This window comes from Anser brachyrhynchus (genome assembly GCF_964034855.1).
Source record: "Anser brachyrhynchus genome assembly, chromosome: Z".
NCBI lineage: Eukaryota > Metazoa > Chordata > Aves > Anseriformes > Anatidae > Anser > Anser brachyrhynchus.
The window spans coordinates 21,578,815-21,594,044 of NC_137697.1; the positions used below are offsets into that span (position 1 = coordinate 21,578,815).

A 15,230-nucleotide genomic window follows, 5' to 3' on the forward strand; every position below is an offset into this window, starting at 1 on the left:
GTAGTGTTTCAGCTGTTCTGCCTTTGGTAAAGAGAGGAGGCTTTGAAGAACAGGGAATAATTTGGTAAGAGAAGCTTATTGTAAGTAAGTTTTCCCAGTCTCTTTAAATGTTTAAGAACTCTAGTTTTTTTTTTCCATTGTATTTCCTGCTTACAGTTTTAAGGTGGATCCAAAGAACTTTGACATGGAAATGTCTTGATGCACAAGAATCCACATGCTTTAACCAGTGGTCGTTTGTTTGCCAAAATCTTTTTTTCTACCAAGTATACTTCAAGGAGTCTTTTCATTCGTGTGACATTTCGATTGCAACAGCAAATGTTGATTGCAGCAGCAAATGTAACACTGACTGCTATATTTACCTCACTTAACTGTGTCAAAGAAGGAAAGGTCCTTTCCTCCCTGTCCCTTGCTCTTTTGCCCAAGATGACTTTGGACTCTGTATTTTACGTCTGGTAGGAGTAGGGAATATAAGAGAGCAGAAGAGAGGAAGTCAGCAAGTGCTAATACACCTCCAGTGATGGCTGGTGTTGCCAGTTCCTGTACTAAGCTCAGCTGAGGCATTCTTTGAGAGATACTGAACTCAGCAATATGATATATTAGGAGATTGTAAAAGGCTTTATCTTTGGCGAGCAAATGTAGGTCTTAACTGTGCTTGAAAATGGTTAGGAATTTCTCAGGTGATAGTTTGTTTCTTCTTCTTAGCACTTAGCGGTCCTGTTATTTATTAGAGTTAACATGCAGTTATGGGACATGCGTTAACTAACATGTAGTATAATGTAGAAATTTGCCCATTAATCCACTTGCTCCCCCTCCCTGTTAATATATTACAAAATGGTGTGTAGTGGTTAGAATTAAAGGTAAAAAAAGATGTTTTAATCTTGCTTCTCAGAGCTCTTGTCAGAGAACGGTTGTCGTGAATATGTTGAAATGCTTACATGATAAAATTGTTCTCAATGCTTTTGTTTTCCTGTTTGCATTATTACCTAATTTGTTATTTTTTGCCCTGTGATTGAAGACCAGAGTTACAGAACAGTTGTGATACTCTCAGTGCTGTATGCTTCTACAGGGTGCAGTTTGGAAGTTGTGTTGGGAAGCAGTAGCAAATATAATGTACTAATAATCAGGACTTTATTAATCACTTGTAAGTAGATCTTTGTATGATGAGTCCAGGACTTGTTCCTGGAATATAAATTTCATTGCATATATGAATGTCTAGTCCCTAGAAAAATCTTAGTATCAGGATGATTGGATGTCTGCTGACAAGCACTTATCATCCTAATGTTTAGAGAATGGTTATGGAATGGTTAATGGTTATGGAATTAAAACCTAAAGCAATATCTGCAGGCAGTATTGAATTGATAAAGAACTGATTACTCTAGACACTATAATAGTTATACGCTATACTGGTGGGATAATGGTACATATGCGTTTACATGAAAATAATTAGAAACTTCATAAGAATCAGTTTGGTAGAAATTACATTGTATATAAAAGAATTCTTTCCATGTTCTACTTGAGTTTCTTTTTGTCTAATTCAAATTTTAAGTCAGATGGCTAAATTGAGCTTAGTGGTTAATGTTTGGTTTTCCCCCTCCCCCCTTCCACAATGTGTTATCAGTGTGTTTGATACCTTTATTTAAGTGGCCTTGGCAACAGTGTTGCAACCGAGACACCTGTTATCTTACTGTTCTTTTGAAACAACTGTTTTTTAGCACCTTACTTCAGTGGTTTGCAAAAGAGATTTTTTAAGAGCTCTGAGCAGAAGAAGAATGTTCTCAATTGGGAAAAACTTTTTTTAAAAAAAAAAAAACACTTTTTACAAACTTTTTCCTCCTGGTACTTAAAAGCCTAAAATATCAACAAAATTCTTTTATTGTTATTCTTCTACTAGCAGATCTTTTATTTATTTATTTATTTATTTTACAGTGGACCAACTATATTCATGGGTGGCAAGATCGATGGGTAGTTCTGAAAAGCAACACACTCAGTTATTACAAGTCTGAAGATGAAACAGAATATGGCTGCAGAGGCTCTATCTGTCTGAGCAAGGCTGTGATTACAGTAAGTACTATTCCAATATTGCCATCTTTTCATGTTTTAGGGGTGTGTCCTGGTTTCAGCTAGGATAGAGTTAATTTTCCTCCTAATACTGGTAGGATGCTATGTTTTGGATTAGTATCAGAAGAGTGTTGATAACACCCTGATGTTTTAATTGTTGCAGAGCAGTGCTTACGCTAAGCCAAGGACTTTTCAGCTTCTCGCTCTGTCCTGCCAGCGGGCAGGCTGGGGGTGCAGCAGGAGCTGGGAGGGGACAGACCCAGGACAGCTGACCCAAACTGGCCAAAGGGGTATTCCATACCATCTGACGTCATGCTAAACAATATATAGGGGTGGCTGGCCGGGGTGGGGGGGCCGGTTGCTCGGGGATTGGGGGGGCATCGGTCAGCGGGTAGTAAGCAATTGCATTGTGCATCACTTGTTTTGTACACATTATTAGTAGTAGTACTATTATCATTATCATCATTATTTTCCTGTCCTAATAAACTGTCTCTATCTCAACCCACAGGCTTCACTTTTCCGTTTCTCTCCCCCATCCCAGAGAGGGAGGGGGGAGGGTGAGCGAACGGCTGTGTGGTGCTTAGCTGCCGACCGGGTTAAACCACAACAGGGTGTTACTGTGGTTATAGGCTAATGTTTAGCAAAAGCAAGTAGGAGTACAGCAAATAATTCTATTAGGTCATTTAACATTAAGTTAGTGATATCAGTGCAACACTGTGGAGCAGGGTGGAGAGTTCCTAATAAGAAAACAGGCTGTTTTCATTGGAGATTGCAGTACGCAGCTTTTCATCTATTACGCTCAAGGTTTCTGTGCACAGGGGTACAATTTGTCTGTGGAAGAGGCACTGTTTTGCAAGGAGTCGGTCTATGACACAGGAACAACTTACCAAAGGAGGTCGCATCCATCACAAAGGCCTTACACTTTGTGTTGGAAAGAGAGAGTAGTATTTCTTTGACTTCTGACTTTCTGAACCTGAATAACATTTCCTAAAGAAAATGTTCTACCACTTCTTCCTCTGAACAAAGAAGTGTGATATTTGTTGCTGTTTCTGCCTAATGCTTGGAGATACAGTATTATGCCGATAACGGAGAACGTACAAATGAAATTTCAAAATGATGAAGTGGCCTTAGAAGATAAAGAAAAAAAAATCTGCTTTTTGCAGTTTTCAGAATTATATATATTCAATTAATCCTTGCTAAAAATCATGCTGTAGCTTTTCTGTTACTCTTAAAAGGTCCAGGTATATAACAGAAAACACGCACACCCAGCTCTCTCAAGCCTTCTTCATATGAGAGGTTTCCCTCTGATCTTTGTGGCCCTCCTCTGGACTTCTACTTTCTTCTATGTAACACATAAGCATACAAGAGCAATAGTATTTAACCGTATTCTACCAAACGTGTTTTCAAGATGAATCGAGGATGACAATGGAGATGTTTTCTTAATCTCCAGTTTACAAATAGTTTTATAATTTCAGAAAAGATTGGCTTGAAAAAACACGTGGATAGATTGATTACATGAACAGTGCATTTTTGGAAGAAGATTTTTTTGGAAAGCAGATTTTTATATTTAGATATATGACAGGTGTTGTAGTTACCTAAAAAGTAGAAGAGATTACCTGACTTTTTTTAAAAATCTTTCTTAAACTGCTTAAACTTCTAAATTTGCTCAAGATTTGACTTATTTAGGAATGTTCAATGCATAACAGCAGTCTTTACACATACTTGTTTGAATATACTTGTGGCAGTCTAGTAGTATCAGCCTCTGATCAGGAGCTCCATAAAAGTCTTGTGTTCGCTTGCGCGAGGCTTAATATATCTGCCAGGCAGAAATAGGAAAGTGGTGGCAAAGAGTTGGACCAACAGAGGTCTAGAAGAATGTTTTAGAGCATATCTCAGTAGCTTGAATTCCAGTTCTGGTAGTGGAGTGAGAGATTATAGCAATGCTGACATTGCTGCTGGAATGTTTCTGTATATTGCACTTCGTGATGGGAAGTTCAGGAACATCTTATGTTCTGATTAGGAAGTGTGTAACACTGAAACTCTTACAGATAGATGGCTTTTTTCTGTCTTCTGTCTGACATTTCTTGGAGTTGAATCACTGTGTTTTTTTCAGTTCTTGAGCTTCTTGAGTATACAGAAAAAAATGATGTTGGGGAAAGAACAAAACGCGGGTACAGTTCTAAAAGTTAATGTGATATTTTAGTTCAGTTTTCATTAAGGATCATGTATTTTGAGGGGTATTTGACACTTAAGTTTCATTGTGGTTTGAAATGGCATCTCTGAAACTTGGTAAACTTCTGTTAATTACTTGTAGCTGCAGTTAGTGATTACTGCTTAAGTACTCGAGGTTCAGAAATACTAGTAGATTGCTTCTTGCCTCTCGAGGATGTAGAAATTTACTTCTGAAATTGTCATAAAACACTTTTTTTTGAAGCTCTTCATCTGGACCAAAGTTTTGGAATGAATGCTTCTGGTTTAATAAGTGTTTGGTAGCAAAGATAGTAGGTGGGTTTTTTTCTAATCAGCTTTTAATAGTAGAAAAAGAATTATGCTCAAAGATAAATGTTTAGAATATTCTTCCTGTAGTATGTAGTTAATCTTTACTTCTATGTCCTTATAATATCTTAACATTGTAAGATCGTTAGAATGCATTTAATGCCTCAATATTTTTTTCTACAGTCTCTTAACTGTGCTGTAAATTTAGTTTTCATTGATCTTGCTGATCCAGAGTCAGGCACAATAACTGTCTCCCTCCTAACCTGGTGTATTACAAGAAGCTTTTCTTTAGTGTAAAGCCAGACAGGGTGGTATTGTATGGTGTTGATGTCTATAATATTTCCTTGTAGGAAAGGAGGCTTGGATTCTTACAAAGCTTTCTTTTAGGTGTTCATATTAGGTGTGCACATATTTGGTTTCAGCTGGGGACATAAAGATTTTTGATCAGTACTTATTGCTGCTAGTAGCATATAATGTATGCGTTTTTGTTGATGTATAAGCATAAACAGAAAGCTGCTGTCACTGAGTAGTCTTGCTGTATTTTCAGAAATTAAGATTACCATAGTGATTAGTCATAGTATTAATTATGAGACATTAAATTTGTATTCAGAAAGCCACAGTCCCTTCTTGTCTTCTTTTTTCATTCCTATCCCATTGGGCAGAGATGCAGAGATTGATAGATAATTCTACAGGGATGTTTTATATGATGACACTTGTTTCTTTCCTCTTTATTTAATGAGAGGAATACTTGTTAAATTGGCTCACTGAAATAACTTCTTCAAGTATTTTAAGTGTAGAATTATAATGTCACCCTTCCACAACTGATATGTTTCTGTGGCAGTGGTCTCCAATTCGATGGAAACATGGGATTTAATTGGGCTACTGTCAATATTAACTGCTGAAACTTAGAGTTGACTCCTCAGAAATAGGAGACCAAAGGACAAGTATTCAAAGTACACTCACTGGATCGCATTAAGTAAAGAACTGTCAAGAATTAGCCATGTACATGAAGTTATAAGAGAGGAAAGTGAAAGTCAATAGCTGATGCTGATTTGTTTTCAGTCAGATAATGAAAAACATTGAAGGTATTCAGCTGATTTATAACAGAGCGGAGGCTTGAGCTCAAGAGTTCTGTTATGTGGTTAAGGCTTGAGAAATCCTGAGTAGTATAAAAGGCTGATATACATGCAGACTTAACTTTTGTTCTATTACTCTATCCTGGACATCCTAAAGGGTTGAACAATTGGCTGATAGATCAGGATCAAGGAGTTACAGTAAATGCAGTTACATCAGGCTGGCTGTCAGTCACTATGGGGTTCCCCAGGGCTCTATTTTAGGGCCAGTTCTCTTCAGTGTTTTCATAAGTGACTTGGATGCAGGACTTGAAGGTATACTGAGGAAGTTTGCAGATGACATTAAATTGGGAGGGGCTGTTGACTCCTTCAGGGGTCAAGAGGCCTTGCAGATGGATCTTGACAGGTTAAAGGGCTGGGCAGTCAACAACTGCATGAAATTTTACAAGTGCATGTGCCAGATTCTGTACCTGGGATGGGGCAACCCTGGCTATATGCCCAGACTGGGGGACAAGAGGCTGGAGAGCAGCCTAAAAGAAAGGGATCTGGGGTTCTGGTTGAGAGCAAGCTGAACACGAGCCAGCAGTGTGCCCTGGCAGCCAGGAGGGCCAGCCCTACCCTGGGGTGCATCAGGCCCAGCACTGCCAGCTGGTCGGGGGAAGGGATTGTCCTGCTCTGCTCTGTGCTGTGCGGCCTCACCTCAAGTACTGTGTGACACAATGCCAAAAGGACATAAAACTGTTAGAGAGTGTCCAAAGGAGAGCTATGAGGATGGTGAAGAGTCTGGAGGGGAAGACAAATGAGGAGCGGCTGAGGTCCCTTGATTTGCTCAGCCCAGAGCAGAGCAGGCTGAGGGGAGGCCTCATGGCGGCCTGCAGCTCCCTCACGAGGGGAGCGGAGGGGCAGGCGCTGGGCTTTGCTCTCTGGGGACAGCGACAGGACCCGAGGGAACGGCATGGAGCTGGGAGAGGGGAGGGTCAGGCTGGGTGTTAGGGAAAGGTTCTGCACCCAGAGGGTGCTCGGGCACTGGGACAGGCTCCCCAGGGCAGTTGTGACAGTACCAAAGCTGCCAGAGTTCCAGAAGTGTTTGAACAACGTTCTCAGACATATGGTTTTATTTTTGGGTGGTCTTGTTTAGAGCCAGCAACTGGAATTGATCCTTGTGTGTCCCTTGCAACATGGGATATTCTGTGATTCTAAAATACTGCTGCAGTTGATTGTCAGGTGGTATTTATTAAAGATATCCTTCATTACCATAAAACCTTATAGTTCTTTCATTCCTAAAGTCAAGCTTTCAATGAAGACTTCTGTGCAGATGGTTAGGAGTGGGTGTTGATGGCATGCCTGTAGAGGTGGATCTGTGGGATTCGGCTTTGGAGTTGGAAAGGGCCAGGGTCTGTCACTGAAAACACACAAATGCTTTGTAAGGTTGGAAATCCAACTTCCAGTAAAATTTGCCTTTCACATTGTAGTATTTTTCCCTTGATTACTGTGTTTATCCTGATGGTGCCATCGCTGCTTTTGAATAGAAGTATTTATACCAACTCACGCAGTGATGACATGATGTATCAAGAAGTAACCTAGTATGTGTAGAATAGCTTAAGGTGGAAGAGACCTCTGGAGGTCATCTGCTGTACCTGCCCAGCTCCAGACAGTTTCACAGAAAGGCCAGCACTAATTCAATCCTGGTGGTAATATATATTTCATATATTTTCAAACCTGTTTGCAAATTCTTAATATTAATGTATATCTCACGAGTTCTACAGTTTTCCTTAAAGGACTTGATGGTCCTTTGGGAGAAATATATAGAGATCTGTATGGTGAATCTTAAAAAACACTTAAATGTCATGTTTGACAGCTTTTAAGAATGCTTAATCTTGTGTGCACTTTTTTTCCTCTCTAGAGGTAACTATCCGTGCACGAAGAGTTCAAAAACTTACTTTCCACTGTGAGTTTGAGCTCTTCTTCAAACAGGACTCATACCTGTCATATTGTTCTAATCCAGTGGTTAGTCTTCAATTTATTTTACTTTCTGTGTTACTGATGCAGAAAAACGTTTTGATTTCTAATTTGGTAGCTTAAACAAGATGTAATAACTGATGCAATGTTTGTTTTTTGGTTATAATGAGATGATATACGCTCATGTCAAAATCTTAATGGAAATATGCTATTGGCTATCTGACTTTAAGAACATTTTGTTCTGTTGCAAAGAGACATTTAGGTAGTTCTGTAGCAAATGCCTCAACTAGGATTGACAAATGAATGCAGTGTGAATAGTGAAGGTATTTTCAGTGAACTAGTTTGTTTCCAGAAACAATGATTAGGAGAAACTGTTGCTTAGCGAAGGCAAGTAATTGTTTTACATTAATATACAAATTGCAAGTCATTCCTCTTCTGAATGGACTTCCAAAAGAGTAGATTTTTTTGACTTCTCTTGCTTGTGGGTATCTGCAGCTAGGGGCAGACAAGAAGATAGAAACTGAAGTCTACCTGAAAGACAGCATATTTGGTTGGTACAAATTTGGTTGCCAATTCAACTTGTGAATAGTCTTAGCTCTTATTTCCTGAATAACAATAAATTGCTATTGTAAAGAACTTAGTACATATTCATGTTATAAAGTAGAGGCAAAATAAACATGTTTTAGTTACAGTTTAGTTACATCAGAGCTAAACTGGCAGCTTCCAATTTTAAGCTGCTTTCCTGACACACATTCTGAAGAAAGTGAGATTGTTCTTTCCAGTAATCAGCCTCTAATAATAAATAAAATCCGTGCCTTTTAAAAAGATATTGTAAGCTGAATAGTCACCCTTTGATTAGCATTTTATTTGGTTTAAGTATAGTATAATGTTGGCCACCATTAATAATTGGACACTTGTGAGCGGAAGCACAGGGTTTTAAAAATAGATTGACAAATTTACAGAGTACGCTTCAAACATTTATCTTAAACAGATAGAGAAGCTTTCTGTGGGAGCTTTTAAACAAATTTTGAACTACAAATACTTAATATTTAAAATAGATTTTTTTACTTGAAGGAAATGTCAGTGCAAAGCAAATAGTATTGCTTAAAGTACTTTTACATATCATATATTGCAAAGTACTGTCAAAAGGTTACCATGACATTAACAGTACAGTGCTGTTTCTTTTAAATTGTATAAAACATGAAATGTAACAGTGTTCTGGAAGCTGTTGGAATGATAGCATATAAAAGTGGATCCACTTGGAGGAAAAATGCAGGTAAACTTTAGATTTTTCTAGCTACTGCTCTGAACTTTGATCCTGCCAACAGAGCTGCATATGATAAAAGAAGAATAATGTAATTATGGCTTTTATCTGCTGATAGGTTTCAGTCAGCTGCTAGTGAAGTTGTGTGTAAAATGATAGATTTCAGCTGGTGAAAGCTTTTGTAAAAAAAAAGCTAATATATAAATTGGTGCCCTAGGCAGAAATACCGTAGCAGTAAATTTGTAATAATTGCCAATTGCATAAAAATACATTAATTTGTTTCCAGCTGTCCGAGGCTGGAAAACAGTCTTAGTATGAAGTGATGTGCATTTAATTAATTCATTTTCTGTAACTTGATAAAGTGCTTCCTCAGCCATAGTCTTTGCTAAAAAGATGACCCAAGTAAACAAAGGCATAGAGTATAAGCTGTAACTAGATAGGGGGTTATTTAAGACACAAGGCAATTAGTACTTTTAGACTTTGGTTTGTACCTTAAATAATCAAATTGTTACTTCTGGTTTGGTGGAAGATCTCAAGTTGCTGGTGGAGAAGTGTTGATGGAGATTCCATGCAGCATGTCCAGAAAGCCTTACAGAGCCACATGCAGTCAGGAATACATACTCATATTAGAAAGGCCTGATGCAATTGTATTTTGGAGAGGAAAATACCAAAGAGCAGTAGAAGAGTAATGGAGAGAAAGGTTGATGCCTAGGAGATGATGATACTGGGTGTTGGTGCAGCAGGCAGATGTTTCTTGGGTTATGGGATTCTCCCAAGCAGTTATTTTTAGCATTTCCATTCTCTGTATGAACGTATATGAATATATGTATATATGTGTATATGTGTATATGAATCAGACAGTCTTTCAATCTGAACCAGCAATGGATAGGTTGATGTTCAAAGTGAAAATGTCAGAATGTTGCCGTATGTTTATGAAAGTGCAACCAATTCTTGGCAATCAAAAAGCAATTATTTGGGTGTTGTGGGTAAAAAAAAAAATAAAATAGAAGGCTTCTTCTGTAGTATGTATTGAGGGAATTAAGTCAGAAGTGGAAAAATAAGCATCCAATTCAGTTTAAATGAAACTGTTTATATTATGATGAAGAATTCCATAATGAATGAGGGGTTGGGGTCTCTAATGTGTAGTAAATAGCCAAATATTTTAGGATTGCCCAACGTTGCTGAGTAATTCTTCTTTAGTACTTAAATGTAATCATGTTACCACACACTTGAAACTGGGGCTGTAATCCAACAGTACTTCTGTCAACTTTTTATTGTAAATTAGAATATTGTTCCTCCCCTTGAGTTTTTTCTTTATTAAGAGAATTAAGTTTTAAGTGTTCATGATTTGACATCTAATTCAGGATCATAATTCCTGCCCATGGGTTATATCTGAGCATTTTCATGCTGTTGAACTGTTCTTGCAGATGCTGTACCATTAAACAATCCATTGCTTGCATTTGGTATTATTGCTACAGTTTTATTATTCAGAATTTTTTCGTTATTGTTTCTAATCCATACTCTTGCTCAATATGAATCTTCATGAGATTGATTTATAGTTAATTTAGTTAGTGGTTACAGTTGGTTCATGTGTCACCTCTCCTCCAGGGGCTTAGGGTTGCTCAACTGTCCTGCTATGCAACCTGCTGTTGATTATCTGTCTTGTGACAGCCATTAATAGCATTTTTAACATCTCTGCTGTGGATTTGTGCAATCCTCACTTTCTGATACACATTCCTGGAATGCCATGGAAAAGGGTCAGAATACTCACTTAGTCTACCAATGTGCTGCTGCACAATGTTTTGCTGCCTCTTAAAGTTGCTAACTCACTAGCTTTTTGCCTCTGTGAAGAATTATTTTGTGTGTATGAACAGATGACTTAATTAGTGTTGGTTCTGCTTCTTCAAGTTCATCTTTTTGCCTCCTCTTTTAGACAAACTTCAGTAACTGCTTTTACTGTTACTCACAAATTCTAATCAATGTGGTTTAGATCAAATCTGTCAGGCTTCAGCCACTCCTTAGTCTGTTTGGCATGTTTTTCCTCTCATTTAAGTCCATCACTCCCCAGTTACGAGGAGTGGTTGAACAGAATTTGCCACCCCAAGTCTCAAAGCACTTAAGAACCCAGGTTGTTTTGTGACTTGTCTAATATATACTTAAAGCTTTATTTTGAGTTGCAGGAGAAAAATTGATTAAAAACGAAATGCATGTGCGTATGTGGATATGTACATTAATTCCTTGATACACATACACAATTGCATTCAAGATAACTGAGATGGAAGAGTTTAGGCTGACAAATAAGGTCAGTTTTAAACTTCAGAACAAAAACGTTTAGGCTGATGTTCATTAGCAACACGATCTGTGCTTATAATTCTTACACATTGTTAATTATCACTATACATTAGTTATTACATACTAACAATTATCATTATGTATTCAGAGTAGTCAGTTTTTAATAATTATATCCTAGATTACTTGTAAGTATGCAGTACCATGAAGCCAATAACATGTAGCTAGTCTGACATCTTTGTTCTTAAAGGTTGGACTAGATATCTTAGAGGTCTCTTCCAACCTAAATGATTCTATGATTCTTGATGGTCCTCATGGTTGAGATCAAGGTGACCCCATGGGAGAGTTCCTTAATAAAGGGGAGAGGGACTGGGGTGGGGTGTGACAGGGAGGACAGACACTGAATTGAAGTAGGCATCTTCAACCACCTCCTAGTTTGGGATCTCTTTGTAAAATCATTGACTTTCTAGATGATTCCTGCTCCAGGGGTTGCAGCATGTGACTTTCCCATGCTGCAGAAGATGACTCCCTGTTGCTCATCAGTTCTGGTGTTCACCCCACACCCCCGTGTAGCTGCTGCTACTTAGAGCAAAAGCAGTCTTCCCAGTCCTGGAGGATGCACTTTCTCTCTGACAGTAATTGACCATTAATGAGTTGTGTATGGTTCATGCAGCCACTGCTTTTAGTATGTGCTCCTGTTTTCAAAGCCTTTGTTATCTAGTGTTGAAACTGTACAGTCCTAATAAGAGGCACCTGGTACCAAGCCCTAGTTCACAGAATGAGTTTGCATGAGTTGATGATAAGCCTAGCAGATCTGGACTGGGGCCTTGCATAACACCTGTGGCCTATTGCTAATAATGGTAATAGTGCGTTTATAGAAAAGTATATAAGGTTGTATTGAATAGTATTGAATTTGTTATGTTTGCATTCAAAATAAGCTAAATCTTAAAGTCTGCGTAGTGTGCTGCTTTCACGGGTATGGCAGGCCTCTGCTTAAGCTGCAACCCCCCCAGCTTTCATAGGATGGGAAGATTCCATTTCCATCACCAGGAATCTGAGTCCAAGATGCTGTACTCTCTGGCACAACAGTACTGCTGCAAGCATGGCTTTTCTGTTAAGGTAGAGCATTCTGTGTGGGTGTTGCCTCAGTTTTCTTGTGAAATCCGTACTGGACTTTTGCTGCTGCCAGCGTATGCATTGCTTTACGATCATACATTGCACATTGTAATATATAATATGAGGTAACAAAAAGATAGTTAATTAATACAAAATCAGGGATTTAGGGATGCAGCAGTGTATGTGATTCCTGTTCCTATATTTGATTGTCCCACTGAAAAAAGCAATATGCATAGTTTCTGCGTTATTTGATTGTTAATATAAAGTGGCCTTGTTTCCTGCTTGAGTAATAATTCCTTAGCTTCTTGCTGTATATGAGATTCCTAATGAGTTTAACTCAGTGATTTCAAATTATTTGTAAGTTGAGTTTTTTTTCAGGTAATAGAATTCTGATATTTTTCCATGGCTGATGCACGATGTCTGTGGATATTGCAAATATTTTATGCCTAATAGGTACATTAGAAGCATCACAGGCTGCATCCCATCTGCAGGGGACTAGGTTCTCTGGTCTAATTCCTATCACAAGTCATTGTTTTTTCCGTAGGCAGTTGGGAATAGCATGCATCAGTCATGTTTGCCTATAAACCAACACAGCGTGACTTGATGTTACATAGTAATTGCATGTTACTAACAGGAAAATACTGGGTAAAATACTAACCAAATGGGTGCTGTAAGACTATAGGATAGTTGTTCATACAACCTACTAAAAATTACTTTTAATACGATTACTCTTTTATCTGAACCCTTATGCCGGGTGTGCAGAAAACCAGATTAACCAGGTTCTTTCCTGGGAACTGTAGGCTTGAAATTCAAAATGTGGTTTAACTACTAAGGTAACACGTACACGATATACTTGTTCCAGACTTGAAAAGGTGATTTTCAGATGAGAGGGCTTCTTTGCAATGGATTAAACCAAGCTGACATTACAGTTTTTATAGCGTGCTAACAAGCAAATACTAAATTACGTTTAGTATTCTTCTACTTTCATGGGTGCAGCAGGCCTCTGCTTTGCTTTGGAAAGGCAAAATAATTATTTTTAAAAGTGTTTATTACGTATTTGAAAGGCAGTTATCCTAACCTAAGATTTTAAATGCAGTATTTGGGAAGAAGCAAAGAATGTAAAAACATTTAATAGGCTGTTATATTTCTAAACCTGTTTCCTTGCTAAGATTTTTTTCTGTGTGCAAATGTGCCACTATGAGAAAGCTCTGTCTGCCAAAACAATAAAGAATGTCGTCGTAGGCTGCAAAACACGGGACAGCTAATAGTTTGTTCATTACTACATTAAAAAGATAAAATGTCTCACTTCTGTCTTCAGATATTGTGTAAAAATACCACTAATTTAACTAAAAAGTGGGTTCTTATTTTTTAAGAAAAACAGCAAGTAAAGACGACACATTCTAGTTGACTTTTTTTTTCTGTGAAGCCTTGCCCGGATTTTGGAATTCAGAAAATGAAACTAGCATTTTGTATTGTGAATTTTGTCTTTTGTCTGTCCCTAATTCAGTGGGTTTCAGGGATCTACATGGATTTTGGTTTAGGAAAAAAGTTTCACAATGAAATGAAGTGGTACTTGCCACAGCTCTTGGGTTTTAAGTACATTTTGAATAAAACATATGATGAACAGTGTCTTAAAACACTTTCTCTAAGTTAATTCCATCCTGAGAATTGCATCTAGGATATCTAATGATTTTTTTTTAAATCTTGCAAAATTAAAGTAATGACTTTATTTAGTAATTTTTATGTTTGTTATTACTAAGCCAAATACCTTCAAAAATACCTCCTAAATACAAAAGGATTCTGGTACAACTTTATAATGGTATTGGGGGTGTGTGGCAGTGTTTGGTAGTGGAAAGGGTGTATTGGGCTTGTGTGACAAGCTTTTGGCTGTGGAAGTGCTGCAGGGTGGTCTCTATGAGCAGAGCCCAGCAGCTGCCCCATGTCAGATCAGAGCCAGCTCCAGATGGGTCCAAAAGGGACCCGCTGCTGGCCAGAGCCGAGCCAGGGAGAGACACTGGTTGGGCCTTTGGGAGAGCAGATTTAAGGAAGGGAAAAATGGTGTGCTACAGCAGCTTGGGAGAGAGGGTTGAGAACCAGCCTTGCAGCCCCCCAGGTGAGTGCAGCAGGAGGGCAGGAGGTGCTCCAGGCAGGCAGCAGCAGTTCCCCTGCGGCCTGTGGAGAGGCCCCTGGTGGAGCAGGCTGTCCCCCTGCAGCCCACGGGTCCCACACGGAGCAGATCTCCACGCTGCAGCCCGTGGAGGAGCCCCCGGTGGAGCAGGTGGATGTGGCCTGGAGGAGGCTGCGGCCCATGGAGAGCCCCCGCAGGAGCAGGCCCCGGGCCGGAGCTGCAGCCCGTGGAGAGGAGCCCACGCAGGAGCAGGGGGTCTGGGGGGAGCTGCCGCCCGTGGGGGACCCGTGCTGGAGCAGTTTGCTCCTGGGGGATGGACCCCGTGGTACGGAGCCGTGTGGGAGCAGTTCTTGGAGGGCTGCTGCCTGTGGGCAGACCCCACAGGCTCAGTTCAGGAAGGACGGCATCCCGTGGGAGGGACCCCGCGTGGAGCAGGGGCACAGAGTGACTGTAAAGGAGCAGCAGAGATGAAGTGTCAGGGACTGACCGCAGTCCCTGTTCCCCTGCGCCACTCTGGGGGAGGAGGTAGAAGAAGAGGGTGGATGGGGGAAGAGTGTTTATAATTTGTTTTGAGTTCTCCCTGCTCTAACCTGTTAGCAACAGACAATAAATTACATGAATCTCCCTATGCCGAGTATGTTTTGCCTGTGACAATAATTGGTGAGTGATCTTCCTGTCCTTATCTCAGCCCTGTGAGCTGTTTTTCATATTTCCTCCCCCTCTCTTTTGAGGAGGGTGAGTGAGAGAACAGTGTGGTAGAGCTTAGCTATCTGTCAGTGTGAAACCTCCACATGGGTGCTGCAGGGTCCTCTGTGAGGAGGGGCTGGGGGCTGCCCTGTGCTGGCCA

At 39.5% G+C, this 15,230-nt stretch overlaps 1 protein-coding gene across 2 annotated transcripts in view; it reads left to right on the top strand.

The window, feature by feature from the left end:
- The window catches only part of CERT1 (ceramide transporter 1), an 81,284-nt gene that overhangs the window by 1,793 nt on the left and 64,261 nt on the right, over positions 1–15,230 (top strand). For both annotated transcript variants that reach the window (XM_080573602.1, XM_080573603.1), the window contains exon 2: positions 1,927–2,061. In XM_080573602.1, the coding sequence (XP_080429728.1) occupies positions 1,927–2,061 (135 nt within the window). The remainder of the gene's footprint in view (positions 1–1,926; positions 2,062–15,230) is intronic.